We start from the raw sequence: 25,127 nt of genomic DNA, 5'->3' as shown, positions 1-25,127 counted from the left end.
ATATGATAAAAAAATGGCTGCTCCTGGGCCTCCTGGGGAAAGGTGAAAAGTGACTGTGGTGTATGGTGTGCTTCCAGACCAGCACTGGAAACCAAGACTGTATCTTCACATTGAGCTCCAGGAAGGAAATGACCCTAAGAAAGGGGAGGAAATAGCAATAGCCATAATACCCCATCTGCAAAAAACACAGTGATTAACAGAGATGCTGAACACCTACATCACCCTTGCAGGGTATTTTTGCTGAGAGAGCCACAAAGCCCCAAATAGCACTTTTATCTGAGCAACCTGTTACACTGACTTCATATTCCCACATTAGGCATTTCAGTCAACGTTTTTGTTTTTCCAACAGGTCAACTAATCCCCTGCCTGCAAGCGTTTCATTACAGCTGTGTGCTCCCTCCCCTGAGAGCCTGAAATGCCTTGTCTTTGAGAGTAATTGAACTTCTGGGAAAGGAATAGTTTAGACCAAAGTCACAGTGCCCTTGCTTTCCCTCCGCCTTCATTGCCCATCCACCAGAAGCACTTTGAATACTCTTTCATAAGCAGTTGAAAGAATTGCCCTTGATGGTTTTCCTGTGTCCAAGCTGCCCACAGCAAGCTCATGGAAAGCAGGCTACAAAGCCCTGCTGATGGGAGAGAGCTGAACAGAGAGGTGACTGAGAGTGCAGGTGTTACAAAAATAGCCATGATTGTTGCATCTAATGACATCAAATCTAACCAGCTCTGGAGGGGTGAAGTATCTCCTGGTGATGAGTGAATAGGCAATACAATCACAGATGCTGATAAGCAATGGATAGTGGAGGAAGAAACCTAATTGTGTCTCTATGTAAACCATAAGAAGTTCAGAATATATCAGTTTTGAGGCATTAAAATCCTAGAAATCAATGTTTCAATATTAAATGGCTGACAAAAGAGTAGAGACATCTTAAGGAATTACTGGAGAGAAACTGGAGCAGGCTGGAGTGTAACAAAATGTTACAAGCACCCAGATCTAGTCAACAAGGACCTGTTACTGACAGTGGTACAGGAACATTATCCCCACACTCCCATGTAAATGCAGAGCATGCCTACCCCTTGAGCATGCTGTGCAGTCCTGCAGAAACATCTGTGTCAGTACCTGAACACTACTACTCAGTCTACTCATCTTCCGTGTCATCTCCTTGCTCCTCATGTTCTTGTTCCATCATCAATAACTGCTTCTTGGTGACTACACATGAATGTTTGCAATGTGTGGTGAGACCCCAGCCTGCTCCAGTCCCTGACTTGTCTCTTAGCCAAGCTGGATGTGTCTGCCGTTTGCACTCGTCTCTTATTAATTGGTCCCCTAATCCCCTGACTAGATAACAGCAGCTGGCAAAGCCAGGAAACTTGTCCTGCTGCACCTTCAATTTTGTGGCCTGACGGCAAACTTGCAGCAAACTCACCTGAACCTCTTGGGAAAAGCCATGACAGCTGATTTTCTCATCTGTTTGTACAACATAGGGTGAGACCCTGTGAGAGAGAAAGGGCAAGCCTTGCAAACCCAATGTTAAAAGGTGATTTTCAAGGATTTGTTTTTCACTCGGTACCTCTGTTAATGCATAGGAGAGGTCTGAAAAGTAAAGAAGGTAACATGGATCTATGGACCTGGGCTTTCTACTCTGCTTACTTAAACTGGATCATTAGTCTCGGGTTTTATATACTAGTTTGATACAGAGTTTGTTACACAGCTTGTTAGCTTATAGAACTGCACTTTTCGGTGCACTAGCCTCTGCATCACTTTTCCCACACATAAAAGTCAAATCATATTCAGCTTTTATTTGCTTTTGGCTACCGTGCAACTTTTGGGCATGAAATTTGCTCTTCTATTCATTTATTTGTCTGTTTGCATGTTGTAACAAGTGCAGCCTTTAGCTAATGTGAGTGAGGAGGGAAAAAAAAAATACCCAAACCAATTTAGAGTGAGGAAATTCACAGGCAGTGTTTGAGAAGGGTGGAGCTGAGCTCCTTAGGGTAAATTATAAATGGATGGTATTAAGTCTAAGGAAATAAACAAGTTCCAACACCAAATCACTGCTATCTCCACTGAGGATTTTAAAAGAAGCAACAGTACGACTGGCTACAACAACTCACTGTCGAAGAGCTCAGAACTGTTTCTTCTCTTTCTGCAGAACAGAAGCTACAGAAGCCAAGAAGCCCCGAACATCATTCCCGCAATAAGGGTCCCACCAGTTTAGAATCTGTTCTTGGCTTTAAGAATAATGAACGTTAGCTATAAAGGCATGTTTTGAAACGTTTCCAAACCCATGTGGTTCCTGCAATAGGTGAAGGTTCAAATTTCACCTTACGGAGCTCGAAATAATTCTTCTAGTCTTAAAATAAACTCAGATGAAACATGAAAAAATGAATTACTTTGGCTCATTTGATCTTTCTTGGGCTGGATGTGGAACAGATTTTTATGGGCATTGGAAGCCCAGACGCCTGTTCACAGAGCAACTTGTCATCATGCTTTCTGTAGTGAATGGAGGAGCTGTCTAACATCCTGGGTTTGTCCAATTTAAGCTCACTAAAGGAACTGGGACTTGGCACCAGCGCTTGGCCCAGTTCGCACTGCACTGGGACAAGGTGCCCTGTGGGGTGCTTTGGGCAGAGGGGACCCCTCTGCAGTGCCCAGTCCCAGAGAACCAGGGGTGAGTCAGCCAGCGGCAGCCCTGTGGGGAACAACATGACAGCAAGGCTCAGCCTTGAGACTGAGGAACTGCTCTTAGCTTGCCCCTTTCTTCTTTAATTAGACTTTTCCTGGGATCACAGAAGACTGATCTCTGCTTATGTGCCGTCTCAGACAATGAGGAGACCCAACCATGAGGGCAGGATGCAGCAGCAGCCAGCACAGGTAGCCTAAAAACTCACAAGTTATTTGTTTTGTTTTTCATGTCTAATGCATTGTCAGTTTACATGAAATAAGGGATAATAAATAACAGTCCCCTCCAGAGCCTGTTTTTGTTCACTCCTAATGTGTGGCACAAAATTTCTAGTTTCTTTCCAGGTGCTGGAAAATTGGAAGGCTGAAGAGTAAAGTGTGGTTAAAGGCTGCTTTACTGCTGCCTGTTGTGGTTTCTCAGTGTTACTTTAGCAGCAATAGATCGCTGGTGCATTTGTGAAGTAAATAAATGCAGTCATGAATACATGTTACATCTATCAGTTTATGTTAACACTATGTATATAGAGATGCTGTACATGATACAGTTTGTGTTGCATGGATACCTAAATTTGAGGATAACTTCTCATGCATAACCTGCCCCAAGCAAGGGTTTAGAAAATAAACCTACTGGTTTGTGAGGCGGGAGACATACTGCATATCACCTTTTATCACCAGCATCACCTTATAGCACCAATATACTTCCCAAATCCCACGACAAAAAGCTTTTTCACCACTTTTATTCTTAAAACAGAGTTAACTATTTCTAACACAGCATCACTGAAGGTGAATTTTTAAGTCTTTTGTCGAAGTACTGGTGGGCCAAGAGGGCAAAAGCTCCATCACTGTCCATAGAACCACCTCCTTCACAAGCATGGATGTTACAGTGTATTTCCAGCCTGAAAACTGTTATTGGATCTATATTCAGGCAACCCCAGCTCTACACTGCTCCTCCTCTGGGCTGCAGATCTCACTGCAGAGCAAACATTCAGAAATCATTCTTAGTCTCTTCCCTGGCCTTGTAAACTTCATGTTTTAATAAAATCCTTAAAATTTAATTAAACATACGTTTTTTAGAGCTGAGCACTGATTGGAGCTGGGTAACAATGCTATCCTTTTCTTCTTTAGCTGCCTGGTTTTGTTTTAAATTCTGTTTGGAAAGAAACTTGAAACACTTTACTCCTGGACAAGTCAAAACAGATTTTTCTTGAACTGTGAAACGAACATGTCATCAATTGGTACCAGGGAAACAAAGGGTCAAGCCAAACCTCGCCCACTTGCATGTTTTTATGGATATTGCTCATCATGGTGGCGTTGGTGTGATTTCTTCTGTAGGAAAGGGCATCTTTTACCAAAATCTGCAGAATCAGACCCAAAGGGAGCATCTGATTTTCTTAGGAGGATCAGCCTTCATTGAAAACTTTTCAGTTAAAACACAGGGCAGATGTAATCCCCACTTCCCTCCCCAACTTGAATTGCCTTTTCCAGCCATTCAGTTTTCTTGTTGCCTCCGCTGACTCTTCAAGACTCATGGAAGCAGAAACAGATCCTGCCAGCCCCAACCACTGGCCATACTGTGACCCCCACTTCTGGACAGAGCAATGTGGGAATTGGGTGAGACATCTCACCACTGCCTGCATCCAGAAAGTAGTTTGGGTTGCCTGCGTGTAAACTAGCCCACTCTTTTCAGTAGGACAATGTGTTGGTCTTCATTATATTCACCATCTTGCATCTAAAATCTATTTTCATGGTAAAATTATATGACAAGTATTGTAATGCATGACAGGAACAATAGGGATTATACAGTTATTGAGAAGATAGTGAAACACATCACATAGACACAACAAACATCTGAAAAGAGAAGGCAAAGTCACACAAACAGGAAGAGGATGGAGGATTTTGTGTAATTATACACACAATTGGATTCATACAGATGCTTTTACAGTATCTTCTCCTTCGCCACTCACAGATGTTGCCTCTTGTTTCTATAAAACGAAAATGAGAAAAAGAGTTTAAACTGTCTTTTCCTGAGAATCCATCTTACTAATACAAACTCTGGAAATACATACTTGGATTTCACATTTTAAAAGCCATAGGAAATGATTATTTTGTAACAAAAGCGTAGTTTTCTAAATGTGGGCATTAAGCATCACAGCACAAGAACACAGAGAAGTATGAACTTAAACCAGATCCTGAGTTAATATTGAGCTGATTTAAAACAGCTACAGAGTGAATTTCTTGATTTCTGGAGTACAGAACAGACCACTACATCCACTCAAGCTTGACAGAGGGAAGGTTATGTTTAAATTTAACCTATTTCATCCTCCTCCTTTTCAGAGCTATCATTTTCATCAGAGGATCTGAAAAGCCATCTAAGCTCCTAAATTCCATGTGAAAAAAATCTAATTGAGTAAAGCTGAATCAGCTAAACGTCTTCCAAAACTGCGATTTATAAACCTCTTCCCCCCCCCCGCCCCGACAGACAGATTGGCAATAATCCAGGTGTATTTTCCCCCCTTGCAATAATGCAGTTCCGGGGATGAAAGCTGTTGAAAGAGTCTGTTTTTTTTTTCCCAGTCTTCCAAGTGCTGAAGAACCAAAGCTGTCAGTCCTCCCACAAGAGGACACTGCAGTCGCGGGGATGGAGGCTCGGCCGCGGCGCACCGCTTCAACGAGCGCCTTAGCAGGGGGAAAAGTAAACCGGTAGTAGGGATTTAGCATAAATTCGTAGAATTAACACTATAATCACCAGCACAACATTTACATGCGGGGTTTGGCTTCGCTTCTTCCCACAAACTACCCAAGTTCGCGTCTGTGTGTAACTATTTGCAGTCGCCCCAAAGAAATCTTTCATTCAGATCCTCCCTGTCGGTTCGCATTAGCTCAGAACAAGGCGGGACCGTATGTCCCCGTTCCCTCCGCCGGGGAACGCGGAGGGCCCCGCGACAGGCGCGTGCGGCTCGGTTTGTCCTGGCAAGTGGTTTTTACCGCGTTTGGTGTTTAACCGCACCGGGAGAGATGGAAAACAACGAAACAAATGGAACTCGGTGTAACTCTGCTCTGGGCGACAGGTGGCTGCTCGGCGGGGAGATGGCTGCGACCCGCGCCGCTGCGCCTTCCGCGCACCCGGGCCCCGCAGCGCCGGTACCCCCGCAGCCTGCGCCCGGGGAGCAGCTCTCCCGCCTGCTCGGGCGCGGGGCCGAGTCCGGCCGCCGAGAGGCGCCGGGCGACGGGGCGGGAACCCCGCAGGGACGGGGACGGGCCCGGCTCGGCCCCCACCGCCGCCGCCCGGGAGGGGCCGGGCGGGACCGGCAGGAAACCCCGCCCCGGGCAGCGCCCGCCGCTCTCCGCGCTGCCTGCGCCGCTCAGCGCCGCCGCGGAACCGAGCGGAGCGGCAGGAGAGGGACGGGACGGGACGCGACGGGACGGGACAGCAGGACGAAGAGGGGCGGCTCTGCCGTGCCGTGCCTTGCCGCCCCGCGCAGCCACACGGATCGGCGCTGCCCTTGGGCCGGCCCCGGCGCGGGGGGACCTCGGTGTTTAATTTATTGATTTCTTTTTACGAAGGAGGGAGACGAGCAGCAGGTTTATGCTAATCGCCCTCTCGGGAGCGGAGGTGGGGGGAGGCGGAGGAGGGGAGCCATTTTGAACTCACTTCAAAGTTTAAGGTGGAAAAGTTGGAGCTCTCCAGCCCGTTGCCCGGGGACGGGGCTGAGGCTCTGGGCGGCGGCGGGGGCCCGAGCCGGCGGATGTTGGATGAGGGCGGGCGGGCAGCCCGGCGGGTGGATGGATTGTGCGGCAGCGCTCTGCCCGGCACCGCTGCCCGCTGAGCACCGGAGATGCTGCGGCTGTCCGCCGCCGCCTGCGTGTCCTGGGCCGCGCTGCTCTGCGCCCTGGCGCCGGCGGGCGGCGGGGAGCTGCGGCCGCCCCGCGCCGTGCCGCTCCTCCACCTGCCCCCGGGGGCCGCGGGGCGCCGCGCCGGTGCCGCGGAGCCGCCGGCGCTGCCTCCCGCCGGGCGCCTGAGGGCGGTGGGGGCCGCCCTGCGCCGCGCTCCGTCCGCCGGGGCCCGCGGAGCCGCCGTCGGGTGGGACCCGCCGCCGCGGGAGGAGGGCGGCGGGCGGCGGGCGCGGAGCATCAACAGCCCCCCGCAGTTCCAGCTGCCCAGCTACCAGGTCTCAATCCCTGAGAACGAGCCGGCCGGCACGGCCGTCATCGTGCTGCGGGCCCAGGACCCCGACGAGGGGGAAGCCGGCCGCCTGGCGTACTCCATGGAGGCGCTCTTCGACGAGCGCTCCAACGACTACTTCTCCATCGACGCCGAGACCGGCAGCGTGGTCACCGCCCGCAGCCTGGACCGGGAGACGAAGGACACCCACGTGCTGAAGGTGACCGCCTCCGACCACGGCTCCCCGCGCCGCCGCTCGGCCACCACCTACCTGACGGTGACAGTGAGTGACACCAACGACCACGAGCCGGTGTTTGAGCAGCCTGAGTACCGGGAGAGCATCCGGGAGAACCTGGAGGTGGGTTACGAGGTGCTGACCATCCGCGCCACCGATGGTGATGCCCCAGCCAATGCCAACATGCTTTACCGCCTGCTGGAGCCGGGAGCTGGTGATGGGGTCTTTGAGATTGACCCGCGCTCTGGGGTGGTGAGGACTCGAGCCCTCGTGGACCGCGAGGAGGTCTCTGAGTACCATCTGGTGGTGGAAGCCAATGACCAGGGCAAGGATCCTGGACCACGGAGCGCCACAGCTACGGTGCACATCACTGTGGAGGATGAGAACGACAACTACCCCCAGTTCAGTGAGAAGCGCTACCTGGTCCAGGTGCCAGAGGATGCCCCGGTGAATAGCCAGATACTGCAGGTGCAGGCCACAGATAGGGACCGAGGCAGCAATGCCCAGGTGCACTACAGCATTGTGAGTGGCAACCTGAAAGGCCAGTTCTACATCCACTCTTTCTCCGGTGCCATTGACCTGATCAACCCTCTGGATTATGAGACTATTCGGGAGTACACGCTCCGGATCAAAGCCCAGGATGGGGGCAGGCCTCCCTTGATCAACTCCAGTGGCATGGTGTCGGTACAGGTCGTGGATGTGAATGACAATGCCCCCATCTTTGTGAGCACTCCCTTCCAGGCCACGGTGCTGGAGAACGTTCCTTTGGGCTACTCAGTGCTTCACATTCAGGCTGTGGATGCTGACTCAGGGGAGAACGCTCGCCTGGAATACAAACTTGTAGAGATGGCACCGTCCGCCGGTGGTGCCCCCATAGCAAGTGACTCTGGGTTCCCTTTTCAGATCAACAACAGCACAGGGTGGATCACGGTGGCTGCAGAGCTGGACCGAGAGACTGTGGAGAACTATCACTTTGGGGTGGAGGCCAGGGACCATGGTGTGCCGGTCATGACCTCCTCAGCCAGCGTGTCCATCACTGTCCTGGATGTGAATGACAACAACCCCACCTTCACAGAGAAAGTGTATCACCTCAGACTGAATGAGGATGCGGCTGTGGGCAGCAGTGTCCTGACCCTGACAGCAGTGGACAGGGATGTTAACAGTGTAGTGACTTACCAGATCACTAGTGGCAACACCAGGAACCGTTTTGCCATCACCAGTCAGAGTGGAGGGGGACTGATCACACTGGCCTTGCCGCTGGATTACAAGCAGGAAAGGCAGTATGTGCTCACAGTCACTGCCTCTGATGGCACTCGCTTTGACACTGTCCAGGTCTTCATCAATGTCACAGATGCAAACACTCACCGCCCAGTTTTCCAGAGCTCCCACTACACAGTGAGCGTCAGTGAGGACAAGCCCATTGGCACCTCCATTGTCACCATAAGTGCCACTGATGAAGACACAGGGGAGAATGCAAGAATCACTTACATTTTGGATGATAATATCCCCCAGTTCCGCATCGACCCTGACACAGGCACCATCACCACCCTGATGGAGCTGGACTATGAGGACCAGGCCTCCTACACGTTGGCCATTACAGCCCATGACAATGGCATCCCCCAGAAGTCAGACACCACCTATGTCGAGATCCTCATCCTGGATGCCAATGACAATGCACCCCGCTTCCTGCGTGACCGCTACCAGGGCTCTGTGTTTGAGGATGTGCCGCTCTCCACCAGTGTCCTGCAGCTGTCTGCCACAGACCGTGACTCGGGCCTCAATGGCCGTCTCCTCTACACGTTCCAAGGTGGTGACGATGGAGATGGGGACTTCTACATCGAACCCACTTCTGGAGTGATACGCACACTGCGTAAGCTGGACCGTGAGAACGTGGCTGTCTACAGCCTGCGGGCCTTTGCTGTGGACAGGGGCAGCCCACCGCTGAAAGCCTCTGTGGATATTCAGGTGACTGTGCTGGACATCAATGACAACCCTCCTGTGTTTGAGAAGGATGAATTTGACATCTTTGTGGAAGAGAACAGCCCTGTGGGCTCTATTGTGGCACGGATCAGTGCAGCTGACCCTGATGAGGGGACCAATGCGCAGATCATGTACCAGATCGTAGAGGGGAATATCCCTGAGGTCTTCCAACTAGACTTGCTCAATGGAGACCTCACGGCCCTCATGGACTTGGATTATGAGAGCCGGACAGAGTATGTGATCGTGGTGCAGGCCACTTCTGCCCCTCTTGTGAGCCGGGCAACAGTGCACATCCGCCTCCTGGACCAGAATGATAACCCACCTGTGCTGCAGGACTTCCAGATCCTCTTCAATAACTACGTGACCAACAAGTCCAACAGCTTCCCCTCTGGTGTGATTGGCAAGATCCCAGCTCATGATCCTGATGTGTCTGATAGCCTGGCCTACACTTTTGTGCAAGGCAATGAATTAAACTTACTCCTTTTGGACTCTGGCACTGGGGAACTGAAACTCAGTCGTGATCTGGACAACAACAGACCCCTGGAAGCACTCATGAAAGTGTCAGTCTCAGGTAAGCAAGTTTTTGAGGTTCATAAATTGTCATTCTGTCTGTTTGAACAGTATGGGGGCATGGGCAGAAATAGCCCACGTGCAGGTTAGTGTGCAGCTTTCGTTTTCCTGAAGCAGCAACTTATCTCTGAAATTTTGGGAGAGGAACCACAGCAATGCATCAAGTCCATGTGCTGTGGATTGAAGTGGTGTTTTGAAGTTGTTTAGTAAATGTGGATCACAAGGGTAAATAAATACGAGTATGCATGGGGGGTATATACGCCCTCAGCTGAGGTGGTAACTCAGCTGAAGCTTTTCTGATGTGGTTGCAGAAGGGTAATAAATGATGTGACTTGCCAAGATGTAGGGAATGCATGTGTATCTGTAATGCCATCTGTAATGCTGTATTCCCTCCCTTTTCTTTTTTCCTCTTAGGAAAAACCAAAACAAAACGGTTGAGATTTGGTATCTCTGCTTTTTTAGCAACAAAACATGTTTATTCCCTTCTGCATACTGGGAGGCTTGGCTAGTAGAGTCTCAGACCGCTTCTCCACTGGTGTGGCCTGGGTGGATGTGATGCTGGTGGAGCTGTGCTGGTTTGCATTGCTGGCATGTGCTCCTGTGGGGAATGGCAGCTCTGAAAGCAGTGAGTTACAGCTGTGTAACAGCTGTGCAATGTGGCTGGCTGCACTGGAGTTGCTTTAGTAGTGTTAGGGACAGATACTGGACAAACGCTGCCCCAAAATCAGTGCTGTTGCAGAGAGGGAGAGGAGGAGAGAGGCAGGGTTACTTTACCATTAACTGCCTCTGAGAATTCACGTCTGTGTGTGTGTGAAGACTGTTTGATGTCATACAATGTATACTTCTTTATGAGCACATACATGCTCTTGGGATATCATTCTTTTTCTGCTCAGTTGCTTGTTTACTATGGAATTGCTTTTATGCCTCTAATTGTGGCATCAATCATGCAGTGAGTAATTTCCTCTGCAGATGCCAGTCTATAAGTTTACTGTGGACCTGATCCCGTACTTTTGTTGACTTTCAAAGGTTTAACCAGATCCGTTCCTCACTGCCTCCCTCTGCAACCTAAAGCTGATTTTTGTATTCTTTTAGCAAAAAAATATAATTGAAAGTACCAGGTACATAAAATGACACTTTGGGAGATGCTGGTTTTTAGATGGTTGTATTAAAAATGAATAATCAAGCTGTGATATAATCCTGGCAGCACTTGGTTTACTGTACTTAGTCATGGTGTGCAGCACTGGGGGAGAGAGCCATGCTCTCCTGTGTGTTTGCAGGCTTGAGGTCCTTTTTGCTTCAGGAAAACGAAAGTGGTATTAACAGAGTTGACTGATTTTACTGCGATGCATGGCCTGATAAGCTGCTTCTGGTTCTCCCAAAATGCTGGTGGGGGGCAGCTAATATGGTAAAGTAGCTCATAAATGCCGTTTCCGTGTCCTGTGAGGACTTGCAGAAATAACAGTCAGTTGGCTTGTGACCTTAAAGAAAAACATTTGGATTAAGGTGCAGGTGATTGCATGGTCACTGTCTGTCTGAACCAGTAGCTCTTTATCTGGTAGCAGAAGAAGATAAGAACTCATATTGGAGCATGAAGCTTGGAAAAGTTGTTAGACTAGATGAGGAGTGTATTCAGAGCAGAGAAATAGGTGACTATTCCTTTCTCACCTTAATGATTGATGCAGTTCAAGTGGGTGAAATCTCAGGCAGGAAAGAAGACTTGTTTTCTTAAGTAGCAGGAGTTTGATCATTCCAGCATCGTTTTCATGTTGGTGAAGGTGTTAACTTCGAAACTCTGTTGTGATGTTGATCAAAACTCTATCTGCTGCGAGCCTTGAGATATTTGAGATATTAAAGTTTTTTGTGGATAGGATTTTAAAACAACTTGGACAAGCACTGAACTCCATTTGATGTCGTTCATTTGGACAAGTTTACTTGTAAATTGAAAAGGCAAAGTTTGGCAGTATGTGAATAGCCCAGGACCTTCACCTGACTGCTTTCTCTGGTTTATCTGATACAACCTTTAAAAAAAGGCGGAGAAGAAGCTCAAGACAGAAGTACTCCACAGGGTTATCTCCAAGTGTTGTGAAATACCTGCAAATCATCTGCTAAAATGACCTGCCAGTTAACTGTCTGCAGAGTAGCCATTAACCTCTCAACCCAGACAAACACCAAGTCCTACCCTGCTTACAGCTACTCTTCGGGTCGGGGTGTGTGTGTGTGTGTGTGTGTGTGGATTAGAGCTCTTTATGAACTTGGGAATTTGGTCTATATACAAGTCGGAAGTAACACTGCTGCTATAAAAATCTCAGTTCCACCCAGTGACGTGTTGTGCTGTGGGGGCACGTGAGTGTGAATGATGCTAGTGAAGGGCTGTGCTACTCAGTTGAATTACTTTGAGACAATGATACTTGGCTAAACACAGCATTCTTTCATTTGACTTGGGCACTATTCAAATAAGCAAAGTAATTTTGGCCTTCTGCATATAGACAAACTTTAAGAATCAAGAAATAAGCAGGTGGGATTGATTGGTTTTGTAAAACCTGAGAACAGTACTTTCGACATCTAGAATTTGTTCCAGTGGCATCAACGTCATTGGGAGCCATGTGGGACAGTGGGAAGCTCTGGGCAGGCTCCGTACCTGCCCTGCTTTCCCCCAGTACCTGCCTGGCTGTGCCCCCTCAGCCCCTCAGGAGCAGACCCAAGTGGAGGAGGAGGAATGTGGGTGGTGTGCGTATTAGCATTCTGCTTTGGATTGGGAAGGAGCTTTTGAAGTGAAGTCTCTTTTGAAGTGAATCTCTCTGGGTAACCCCTCTGCCCATACCTGTCGTGCAGGGCCGTCTGAGTGAACAAACTGGACGCTTTTTGGATGAAACTAATCCAGGTGTGCTCCAGGGGCTCCTTAAAAAGACATGTTCTCCTTTTCCCATTATACCTTCGAGGCTTTCATGTGGAGCCTTACATTCCCATGCCTCCACACTGTGTTGTTCGGTTTATGTTGTAACAACTGGGGTGAAATCTGGACCCTGCTGAAATCCTGCCCTGGCTTTCCAGGGGGATAGGATCTTACTCTGGGCTTTTGAAACAGATGGTCAAAAGTAGATGAGTCTGAGATTTCTTAGTGTTGCTAATAAATATATGACTTAAATTGACAGGCTCATTAGAAACGGTTAGTTTTTGTCCACACTGATGTTCACAATAGCCTTAACCGGGGATTTATTTGGTCAGAAACCAGGTTAAACATTGCTCGAGTCACGCTGTATTTGCCCATGTTAAACATTACACTGCGGTCCCTGACGATGCTGGGGGGAAGGCTGGTGCTAGCCTCAACTTTGCACAAGTTTGCCTGGGTATCACATTGCAAACGCTGCTGACACCTGCTTGGCTGTGCTGCCACAAGTAGTCCCACTTATCATCCGCGACAGCTCAAAGGGGTACAATAGATGTGTGTGCAAACTCCTCTGGGAACCCAGCCTGATTCAGCAGCGCAGACAAAACCCAACCGGACTGGATGCTACAGCTTTTGAGTGCTCCAGATAAATGTAAAACACCATTCATTATACAACATACAATACACAATTTTGGGAAGGTAGTGTTCCTCACACAGGGAGGTATAGGCACCCAAGTTTTTGAGGGCATGCAGTCTCAGGTATCTTTTACATGTCTTTGGCTTTTAATCTCCAGTAGCATTCAATGAGGTTGCTGACTACCAGCAAGTACAAATTAAGACTGAGCTCATTTGTGTTGCAATAAGCTTTTGGGATTTTTACTCAAGGCTTGGTAAAGGATCTTCATTATTATTGTAATTTAAAAGTCATTATGTTAATGATCCTAGATCTCCAGCTCTTCTCCATACAAATGTAACCGAAGGTGCAATACTTTGGTTTAGCCCTTCTGATAAAGGTAAGGGCACAGGTGAGGTTCAAGGCATTGCCGGGTTACTTGTGTTTGTGAACACTGGCAATTAAAAGGAAAAAAGAAACTGGAGGGAAAAGTTGTCTCTGTAAGCATAGGGGCACCTTTGGGTGTAGAGGATGCACGGGGTGACTGCTCAGGATGCAGGCCCAGTGCCTTGTCAGCATCAGGATGGACCCTGACCTCCTGCCCCTGCCTTCAGGGAGTGGGGTGGATGGGGCTGCTGGGGCCTTGTGAGTTTTCCCCAGGAAAAATGGTTCTTTTAGGAGTGATGCCTCAGGCTGGCTTGCTTTCAGGGTCAATGAGGAGCAGTTATCACCCACACTGCTCTCTATAGCCCCCTTCCCAGGGAAACACTCCCTCAGGCGGCTTTGGTGGGATCCCTGTGGGTTGTGCAGTCAGGAGGTGATGGAAGTGGATGGGTGGAGGTCTCTCCTTCCCTCTCTCCTGGTGGGAGGTATCTCGGGTGTGTTGTGTGGCTGCAGGGCTTTTTCATGTTGGTGTTCCCAGGGACCTTGGGAGCTTGCACTTCATGCATGCATCCTGCACTAAGGTGAGGGATGAGAAGACAGTGGCTCAGAGTCTGCAGGGACCAAGCAGAAAAAGATGAAGGACCTCAATTAGAACTAACGCATGACACCAGGAGCTGCAAAACTTGGTGTCTGAAGTGGGGCTGAAGTGAAGGATGATTAATAATGGTTAGTAGCAGTGGGTTTGAGCATTTACATTTACTTTCCTAAAATAGCAAATCACGAGTAGTGACCGTAATTTTAAAGTTAGGGTAGCTCCTGGATCTGCTGTGTCTACCTAAACCCTTTATTTCTTCCATACGGGTTCTATATGCTGATCTCTTTGTAGGTGAGGTGCATTTCAGATATGCATCCCTCCAGCTTGCAGGAATGTGACTTTCCCTTTTCAACTGTCTGATCTGCTGCAGCTGATAAAAAGCTGTGGCTGCCTTGTTGCTTTCCTATGGGCTTCCTTCCTCTTCATCCCTGGATTTCATAGGGGTGGTGTATTTTTGTTTCAAATGACAGGAAAGCATTTATGGCTATGAGAGGAAAAAAATTAGTGGAAGGCTGACTGACAAAGTAGCTTTGTACTGAGATAAAAGGTATCTCTCTCCTGCATGTAAATAAATAGGATAGGGAGTTACCTGCAGCTTAAGCGACTGTAAATAAGCAGTTTCTTTGCTAAAACAGCGGTCCCTAGTAATAAAAAGAGAAAAGGTAAATGTTTACTGCAACACACTTTAAAAAGTAAGTATCTCAGATAAAGCTATTCTGTCCATCAAATTCTTTCAGAAAATGCTGCTGTGCAACACAGCTATCACTAAAAATGTTTATGTCTCCCCATTTCTGTCTCTGTACAGTGCAGGCTGTATGTTCCTGGTTTTTGTTACAGGTTTTAGCAATATACCTTAGTATGTCTTGATGGTTGAAGCATATATGCAGATGGAACTTCTTAACCTCCTCCCACAAAGTGAAACTTGGAACCATAAATACTATAGGTCATAATTGGTTGCCAGAGGAAAAAAACCCAAGTATATATCAAAGTCCTACATAACCCTAACTCAGCAGCACTGTTTAAAAACATGTTGCTGGGTATGAGAAGTGGCTGACTGAGGCAGCAGGGGGTTTGGCTGGTTTTGTACACACTTTGCTTCATGTACCAATCAGTTTATTTTTTTATTGCCTTAATGTTGATGCTTTTCTCAGTGATTTCCAGAAAAGGAGATTTTAGGATAACAAAGAGAAGGTGTAAGAAGTATGAGACTGAAGATGTGAGAGGGAGAAAGTGTACTGGTGGGATTACTTGGAAAACTTTTTTCCCCTATTTTCAAATTGTTTGCGAATAGGCAGTAGTTGCAATAACCATTTTAAATTGGATTAGTAGTAGTTTTATATGTTTATTATTACTTTTTAAGCCTCAGGGTGTATTAATGAATTAGTTTTCTTGGTGTGTTCCCTTGCGATTTGCTTCCCTTGTAGAAGTCATGGAAGAGCGCTTATGTCCGACTTGCACTTGTGGGTTGGGAAGAATCCTCTTTTGTTGTGTTGTTCTAGTCACACCTTTCCTGGCAGTTCAGAACTGGTTTAGGGCTGGGGCTGAGGAGACTGCTGCAAACTTTCAGATACAAACACTGAATTGTTGTCCGGGGTAATGGCAAAAGAACCCTTTGTTTAGAATACGGAAGCAGTTTTCTAGGTTTGGATGTCAGGATGATAGTAAGCCTGCAGTAGAAGCAGTAGAGAGGAAAGTAGGTGTTGTGAAGCACTGGGATTTTATGCTCTGTTATCTCCAACATCCCAAGTGCTACCTGAGGAAGTGGCTGGCTGCTGATAAAGCATATAATTTTACATGGCTCATTGAATGGTCCGTTTTCCTTCAGGTGTATACTTAGTATCTTGAAACTCCCTTTCATTGTTGACTCCTATCTTGGAGCTGAACGGATTTTCTCAGGCATCTCATGACTGATGGAAATAATGCTGGGGTTTAAAGTATGACATTATGTGAAGGTGGGTAGTGTGCTCACCACGTCTCTGATAGGGTGCTTCCTGGTGAGACCCTTAGCAGATGCTTGGATGGGAATCCCAGCATCCACACATTTCCACTGGTCTGGTTGGAGCATGGCCCTGGTGTCTCCCAGCATCTTCAAGGAAGGGCTGGAGACACTCATCTGTGGTCTCCTGCCTCCTCCTCTGGGTTTCTGCCAGACACCCCTGCTGGAGATGGGCTGACTCCAGAGTTTTGGCTGGCTGGGTGCTCAGGGTTCATGGGTTCAGGGGCATGTGATAGCAGGTAACACCTATGACAGTGTTTACAGTTCAGCCAGATGTGTAACTGCTGCACACACTAGCATAGCTGAGCTCACTTTCATCTGGTTATTTTGGGTACAAACAGCAGTGACTGCACCGTAGCATGGGTTCAGCTTGCAATTTCATGGGGCCCTTTGCTTCCCTTGCAGGTCAGGTGAGGCTGATAGAAAGACTCCGGTAATAGGGCTGCTCTAGAAGTCTGGAGCAGAGTTACTTTCTGGGTAAGAAACAAGCAAATGTGAAGCAGAAACCTCTTCTAATCCTATGTGCTTCAAATACCCTTTCAATATTTAGCAGCTTAGGCAACTCTAGCTGTAACGCTCATGCATGGAGGATGAGTAAGGGGAGGATCGAATATCAGACACAAGATCTGTGCTCTCCATCCCTTCTCCCTCTCTTTTATAAACCCTCTTGATTTTGAGAACCAGTTGATTGGGACAGACTCTCTATGTTTGAGTGGTTGAGATAACAACACAACTTACCTGCTTACCTCAGTATTGCCTGATTTACAGGATTTGGGCAACTGGCTCTCTTGGCTTCCTTTGGCATTCTGACTTGTATTTCCAAAAATACCTGTGGAGAGTCCTTAGGAAATGCAGGAGGGTTAGAAGAGCTGAGGATACTCAGATCAGATGTAATGAACCTTTCTGGCAGTCTTCCAAGTTGCAGTTTTTCTGTCCTGGTTTCCATGGGAATGGTGTTGGTTTTAGGTAAAATAGTACTCCAAGTGCTCTGACATGTACTTTGTCATTTAAGAAACAAGTATGACAGTGCTGTCTTTTGTGAATGACAGGCCTTTTTGTCTGCTCCTGTAAAGAGTATTTGGCCAAAAGATTGCATAAATCAGAGTACAGAAAAAGTTGATGATGGGCTTGGTTCTTCAAAGCCTTGTTCACAGAAGTTGTCCGCTTGAAAGAAAGAACATCTAGGACCTGATTTAATTCAGTTTTGCCACTTTGTGTTTCTGTGACGGGTGACAGTTTTATTATCCCACTAACACCCGCAGTGCAGCTCTTGTTTCAGTGTTGAAAAACACTGAACTATTTATGGATGCAACACAAGTTTCCAAAGGGGCCAGGATGTAATCATGGAAGATTTTGAAATCTGCCATTGAGTGATCTCTTGTTTGTTTGGCGAGATTTGCCTAACACCTTTTTTTGTTAGACACTTTGAGATTCCATTGCAATGCTTTGATTTTGTTGGATTGAAACAGCATTTTTGAAGGTACAGCTTGGCTCTTATGGACAGATTTGTATCACCTACCATCATCTGCCCAAGAAATGTGGTATCTCTTCAAAGGTGGTCAGGAATGGTTGATAGGCAGGAGGGCTGTGGCTGGAGATGCCCATCTCACCCCCTGATTAAAGAGGGAAAATAAGTGCCTCATTTGGACTAATTGCCTTGCTGTTAAGTGGCTAAAGTTCAGTGGGATGAACCCACCCTCAATGTTTTGCACCAGGACAAAAGGGTTTGTTTTCTTTGTAAGGATGATAGTGCTTATTTCTGTTACAGCAAACTGCCTGTAGTAACAGGCTTAGCAGAGTAGATGGAAAGGACGGGGGAGGTTATAATTTGCGAACAGGAAAATGTTTTGCCATGAATAATGTGAAGAAAGACTTTAAATGTTGTCAAGAGCTTGAGTGAATGAAGGGGGAAAGTATGCTTTTATGGGTATTTGGCATTCAACAAAGAAAGAATATTTTAAAATACTTCAGAAAGATGATCTTCACACTTGGAAGAAAAGCAGGATTTGCTGGAGAGAAAGGAAAACTTTTGGACTTTGTTTCAACAAGTCGTTAATTCTGCTAAGCTGTAACCACCTTCGTATTTATCCCAGTGTTTACACTTGCCAAGCACTAAAAAAGCAAGTAAATGAAATGGTAAACCTGTAATAAATCCTCGGGGGACCACATAATAAACATAGACAGGTTATGCTTATCAAATACAAAGGCAAGTAATCTGTTTTCAACACCACTGCTGAATGTGTGATAGATGCTACATTCCAGTGGGTCTCCAGCACTTTTGAATATGGCACATCTGGTCAAAATATTTCATTGCTTTTTGAAGGAGGGAGAAGGAGAAGCCATCATTAACAAACACGGTCAGCATGGCACCTCCTGCCTGCTGCAGAGTCTGTGGGCTAGATCCAGTTTCAGGGAGAAGCAAAAGCATCTGGAGCCTACCAAAAAGGGTACAGGAGGCACTGTGTAATCAGATTTGAGTTTCAGAGATGTGATGGCCAGCGCCTATAAGTCTGTCTTTGCAGTTAAATCCCAATGGGCTGTTAGGTTTGGAAGCACATGTGAAGTTGATTCTCTGTAGCTCGCATGCCACCAGAGTACACATCATGGGTACAAAGAGCTGCTTGATCTGTTGGGTTTATTGAATTGAATTCCAGTCACAGCACTTCCGGACTTTCCAGGAACCAGCCCAGCCCAGGTCCTCATTTACTTGTGTCTTTGCAGCAATGTTCATGCTGGGCCTATTTCTAAAGGAGACCCTTTAACATCCAAGCTGTGATTTTTAGTTTTTAAATTTATTTCTTTATTTAGTTGTCTGAATTCAGTTTTAAGTCATATAAAGGATGTCCCACACTAGTGCATCACTTTGTTTTAGCAGTGTGTGATGCCAGCCTCCAGACACAGCTCAGCATGTCCAGGAAGAGGCGTTTGGCACCTTTCACAGCTTAGGTCCAGTAGATCACTTGTTATCTAACCATCAAATACCACAGTGCCTCACTTTTAGGTGACTGTTCCCTGCAGCAGTATCCTGTTTTAGGCAGTTAAGTGTCCTATAAAGTGGGTGTACTTGAAATACCATCCTGCTACAGCTTGGGCACTTCACTCAGCATAGCGATCAGGACACTTAGCAAGGGCAGAGATGGGCTGGCCTCCAGCCCTTGATCTCAAAGCTCTTACTGTGCTATACATTAAAGAGGAGCCAAATAAGGTACAGAAGCCATTGTGTGACTCACGTTTCTCTCTTTGGTAAGTGCCATAAGCTACAGGGTCTTGCTCACACTTGTAGGGTGATGGAGAAGAGGCTTTCTGGCTCATGCTCATGCATGTGGGTACCTCTGCTTCAGTTGAGCAGTGGTGTGGGCAGTCTGGCTTTGACCCTCAGCTGCTGGATTTTGTTTAGGCTGTAATAAAAGCTGGATCATGATCTGTTCAGGCCATGTCAGGACTAGGTCAGTTCTGGCTGTAGCCAGGGACTCAGCTGTTCCCACCTAGTAACTCAAAGGTAAAATAAACAAGAATCATAAGGCTTTCCAGGGAGTACTTTCCTACTGATCAGAGCTGATTTGTTTGTCTTTTGGCTTTAACTATTTGTAAATGTATTTTGCTTTTAAGTAGAGTAGTTCCCAAATGGGCAAAAGTGTCAGTTATGGAAGGATTCATGGGCTCAGACTTAAATAACACTGCTAAATATCCAGAGTTCAGCCCATCTTCACCTACTGTTTAATCCTCTTTCTCACTGCAGTTTGCTGTGATGATAGACTTGCTAGTAATTATCGACATGTTGTTGCTCGTCGCTTGGATCCTGTGGCTTTTCCCGCAATGTGCTCGCTGACGCTACAGCTCACCAACATTGTCCTGACACATGCAGGAAAGGTCTCCTGGCAGCAATGACTGAACTGTCCCATTGGTTGACTCGGTTTCCCTTCTCACGGGGTGTATTTCTGATGTGGCCTCCTTTTACTGACATGGTGTAATTTAGCAATGTGTGTTCTCTCTGCTCTGTGTGATGAGCTCTCCGTCTGGCAGATAATTGCCTGCTAGTTTAAATCCCGTCTTAACTATAGTTTCTTGAGATCATGAAATCTGCTGCTGCCTTCTGGTTGGTTTTGCAGGGCTGTTTGCAAAAGGATTTGTTACGAGCTAAAGCAATGTGGGCAAATCAATGTGAGGTTTTTTTGGAATGTTAGGCAAGACAGATTAACTTTTAGGTCCTGCTTACTAAGCTACCCAGTGTTATTGAGCCTGGCCACCTAACATTTGGGTTTGTTGACCGAGCTGCTGGCAGGCACTGGTTGTTTGCATGGATTATGCAAAGTGGGCACATTTTTAGGACATGGTGGACACTGAAAGCTTGTTACACAAAACATACTGGTGCTCCTCTTTCCTTCTTATCTTTGCCTCCTCCTCTATCCCTTCACGCTCACTGGATCTGCTTGCCGTGTGCTGTTGTGCAGCAAGGCGCCGCATCTGCAGAGTCTGCCTGCTGCAAGTTTGTACAGGGCTGTGCACAGCAGAGACCTCTGCTTTTGTAATACCTGCTGTAAATAATTAGGGAAAGCGCCAGGCACCGACTGACCGACTGCCCCAGGAGATGGCCAGATACAGATGGCGGCACTGGGGATGGCCCCAGGCCTGGCTGATGGTGTGTCCAGCAGGCGCTGGGAGCTGGCTGGTGGTGTGGCAGCATCTTTTCTCACTGCCTTCTGTCTTGCCTTTGGGGAGGCAGGGCAGGTTCCTCATCCACCCCTCACCCTCTTCTGACCATGATGCTGTTACTTGCTGTTAGGTGGGTGCCTTGGCCCAAGGTGATGGGCAGGGTCCATCCCCTCAAGGGATGCCCCATGAGATGCTTCCAGTGTACTAGTGATAGCCATCGCATCGCCCATATAGCCCTTGCGCTCCCACTGGCTGTTGTGGGGTTGGGACTTCAGCAGTGTTGGCTGCTGGGTGCAGCTTCCAGAGGTTTTGCAGCCATGATGCTTTGCCCCTCTCCTTGCACAGGGCCTTGGAGACCACAGCTTGAGGTGGTGACAGTCCCACAGAGGTTTTGCTGCCTGGCACAGGCAGTCATGAGATGTCCATGGCCAACCCCGGGTCACAGGGCATGCTGCATGCAGAATGTCAGTGGTGGTTGTCATTGCAGTCTGTGGGAGCAACACCTGTACCCATGAATGGGGAATCTGGCCCAGTCTGGGTGTAGATGGTGACTATGTTTTTGTCCTATCCCTGTGTCAAGTTGCAATCACCTCTGCTGCCTGGTTCCATTGTGCCTCAGCTCCCTTGTGGCTCAGCAGTGTCTGAGACTTCATTCAGCTTGAAGGGGCTGTAAATAAGAGATTCCGATTTACTACCAACAGCATTGATGGACATGACCAGTTACTGGCAATAAACTCAGGTGAGAATGGAGAGATAAATACATTTTCTGTATTCTATGCAGTGAACTTCTTTGTTTTGTATGAATTAATTTATGAACTTAGTATGTCCCTTGCCAGTGGTTGGGGATTTCTTAAGCAGAAATGACTGCTTAGCGTGGGTCAGACTGCTGAGCTGAGGTGCTGAGCTGATCAGATCAAATTCTTCATGGCACCAGTGGCAGTTGAGCATCCATCCCTTTTCTTTTGTTCTTGGGAGAAAAGTCCTCAGGAAGAGGCTGTTTTGCCTGCTCTGAGGTGTTGTCAGTGAGTCTCTGGGTTTTTGCTCTGCTTGTCCTTGATCAGACTTTAGCTACAGAAGTTCCCACTGTTCTTTTCAAGGCCTAAAGGCAAAGTGAAGCGACAGCTTTAGTTAACTTGAAAGCTTTCTCAGACTAGAAAGTGTCCCATAGGGTAAACAACTTTACTCACACTCTACACATCCCATACTGATCATACAGGACGGCATTTTTCTGTCTTAGTGCTGCATGAATTTGGAATATTGTGCATTTTCAGGTATTTAAATGAAGCTATAAAAATGATTAATGCTAAGAAAAGACTAATTAAATTTTATTCCTGTGCTGAAAATGAATTTTAAAGAAATCATTCTGAGATTTCAGCAGTTGTGAAATTCAGTGTTGTTCTTCACACTGTAGAGCCTTTGTGCTTACTCCTGTAGTCATATTACATGACATTGCCTAACACTCTGCAAGGCGTATTCTTGGCTCATTCAGCAGGTAAGGCTCCCTCAGGGTCACTGAATCCCTCCATGTACCCAGCAGAGAGCTCAGTGTGAGGATTTTACAACTATGCATCTGCATTTGCATTTCCAGTGCTTTTTCCTTCTTGTGGCAGTTTTCCCTTTTACGACACGGTGATTATTAAAAGCAGGGTTCTCGCTGGTTTTGTCACCAGAATCATCCCTCCCTGCTTCCCACTGCCAGCAGTCAGTGCCTAATTTGCTGGTGTTCAGTCCTTGAGATGATAGTTTTGCCGCTGAACACCCCCTCCATCCTCGTGGTGTGGTGGGAGATGGTGATGGATGTAAGCACCTTGTGGAGGTCCTGGAGGGGTCGAGGTGCAGCTTGCAGCTGAGATCTGGTCCTCTAGCAAATGAGATGCTGATCCATTAGAGCTTCAGGGTAACTTAATCACTTTCGGACAGCACAATAGTTAATGATCCCACACTAAGGAACAGCCACTGCTTCTGGTCCTTGTTAGACATCTTAATTTCTTTTCTATTTCTGTTCTTAGGCATTTTGTAGGATTTAATTTTCCCTCCGATAATTTATGAGACACGAAATCTCTCGGAACAGGTTAGCCTCCACGTGACGGTATTTCAGCACCTTTTTCATTTCCTTCAGTTGGATCATGTGTTGCTGCTTGCTTAAAGGCAGCTTTGCCACTTCCCAGAGGAAAGCAGTGTATTGTTACCTGGGTGTGATGTGCCAGGGCCATGCTGTTCTCTCGTTGGAGAAGGGCACTCCACCTATTTACATAGTATTTAAAGTGCTTTTTGAATCCTGGCATGGAGAATTATTCAGTTTTCTGAAATTACACTATTTGAGTGACTGCCTTTTCTTGTCCACCCACTGTCTGTGTGTTTGAGTTGGTTCAGGGCTTCCACTGCAGGGGTTTGCTAAGGGGGATGGGTTTATTAAAGATACTATGTGCTGTTGTACAAGGCACTGCGAATATTGCATCTCTGTACTATTCTGATAGTTCCTAGTCAATAAAAGTTAATATATATTGTAAAGAGAACAAGTTAGGGATGCTTTGTTTCACAGGAGGTATCACACTAGAAGATTGCATCTTTAGTATTGCAAAATGAAAACCAGAGGACTTTGATTGCTGCCTATCTCTCTGAAGTACTTGTGGAAAACAAGAGCAGGGCAGTTTAAAGGAAAGCCTGCATGTGAGCCAACTCTATATAAATTTAGGTGGGATGTTCGAAGACAGTTTGAAGCCTTTAGGGAAGCAGATTTCTGGAACAACATCTCTGTGAAGGGGTCCAAAGAAGTGCAGCTGGGTTGAAGGGAATGCTTGGTAAATTAGTGAACACTTGCTAGTTTAATAGTAGTATATATATACAACATGCTTCCTTGAGAAGCTTCCTTGAGTAGGAAATTGAACTTGTTGGTGGGAAAATTCTTTCCTGTTGCCTTTTTGCTGCAGAAACTAAAGAAGCATATTAAAAAATCGTAAATGCAGCTTAGCCCTTTGAACTGACTGAGCTTGTGTAAGTTGTGATAACAGCATTGCTATCTTCTTCTAAACTTGGTGTCAAAAGATAAAGAATCCACAAGGCAGCATGGTTCAACAGGTAAATGAATGGGGCTGGAAGTTATTCACAAATGTCACAGGCTGCAAGTTGCAGCAAATCTGAGCCAATCTTGCTTCTGGCTGTTACAGTCCTTCCCTTCCCAGCACCTGTATGACCTTGTGTGGGGCTGTTTCTATGTGCCAAGTTACTAAAAAGCCAGCCTGCCATTAAAAAAACCCGGACTTCAGGTTTAGCATTAAGAAACAGGTCAGTCCATCAGGTGAGTACCAGAGACCGTGCAAGGGAGAATGGAAGTTGATAAAAAGCCAAACCACCAATAAAAAACAAGCAAACAAAAAAGTTCTGAGTGTGAAGAAACAGTTCAATGCAGTAAGAGTGCCAGTGCAGAGGAGAGGGACAGTGGCAGCCGCCCCTTAGATTACCTTAGGGCTGCTGTGCATTTGCAACCAAAGCCTAGAGAAATATTTGCCTTTTGCCCCTTCTAGAAGGTAAAAATCCTCTGGAAAGCCCTTTCAACATATGAAAATGGTGTGCTGTCCCTCCCTTAGGCCTGTGTGGCCACACTGACTCAAAGTAAGGGGAGATTTGCTCCAGCGCTCTGTGCGCAGTACTCTGCACCTAACCCACGTGGGCTCACCACTCTCTCGTGTGGGTACAAAACTCCCAGCTTTCATTTGTATGAAGTTCTGCCACCCAGAAATCCTGCAGCTTGAACCTACCACAGATTTTGTGGCGCAAAATGCAGCTGCATTTTGCTACCATCAAAACCGTAGGAGATGGAGTAAATGTGTTTAAAAACACCTGCCTTGGAAACACACAGCACAAGAAAATACTGTAATAACTGAATGCAAAAATAAACAGCTGTGTAATTTTAGTTCTTTGTTCCCTGTAGATTGCTGCATTTCTAGGTTTGTTAATTAAATAACACATTTTGTTAAAAAAAGTAAGAAATTCTCTGTCAGTAAGGATTTTTCATTGAGAAAGTGTGTGTATTTATAAGCTCTGGCTTAGCCCTTTGAATTATCCTAGGCACTACTGTAACTGATAAGTGAATGCTGATAACCCTGTTAATATTTCAAGGACTCTTTGCAGCTATAGGGGAGCAGTCAGTAACTATCACATTCCTTTGCATTGCAGGACAAGTTTTCTTATTTGCTATCTTAATACTGTTGTATACATACAGCGTTTTTTGGGGCTCAGATCACCTTGTCTCACAGCAGGTCCTTGGCATGCAGCCTCATGAACTCTTTAAGATGCTTTTTATTTGCAGCATCTGGGCTCATTGCCCGCCCTGGTGTGGCTGGGATTTGGATTGCAAATTCCTGACCCGAAC

The 25,127-nt window shown here is 46.8% G+C and overlaps 1 protein-coding gene and 1 long non-coding RNA gene across 7 annotated transcripts in view; both read left to right on the top strand.

The window, feature by feature from the left end:
• LOC133276571 (uncharacterized) overlaps positions 1–25,127 on the top strand; it is a 787,535-nt gene that overhangs the window by 407,945 nt on the left and 354,463 nt on the right. The window lies entirely within an intron of this gene.
• CELSR1 (cadherin EGF LAG seven-pass G-type receptor 1) overlaps positions 6,752–25,127 on the top strand; it is a 165,583-nt gene continuing 147,207 nt past the window's right edge. For 4 of the 6 annotated variants that reach the window (XM_061467480.1, XM_061467481.1, XM_061467479.1 and 1 more), the window contains exon 1: positions 6,805–9,628. In XM_061467480.1, the coding sequence (XP_061323464.1) occupies positions 6,946–9,628 (2,683 nt within the window). In that variant the 5' untranslated portion in view covers positions 6,805–6,945. Of the gene's footprint in view, positions 9,629–25,127 lie in introns of all 6 variants that reach the window. The other 2 variants (XM_061467484.1, XM_061467483.1) reach the window with 1 other exon arrangement.

Source organism: Pezoporus flaviventris, unplaced genomic scaffold, assembly GCF_033815535.1.
Source record: "Pezoporus flaviventris isolate CSIRO_AGI_PZ_B2104156 unplaced genomic scaffold, CSIRO_AGI_Pfla_v1 ptg000045l, whole genome shotgun sequence".
NCBI lineage: Eukaryota > Metazoa > Chordata > Aves > Psittaciformes > Psittacidae > Pezoporus > Pezoporus flaviventris.
This window is presented reverse-complemented; position numbering and strand designations above follow the sequence as displayed.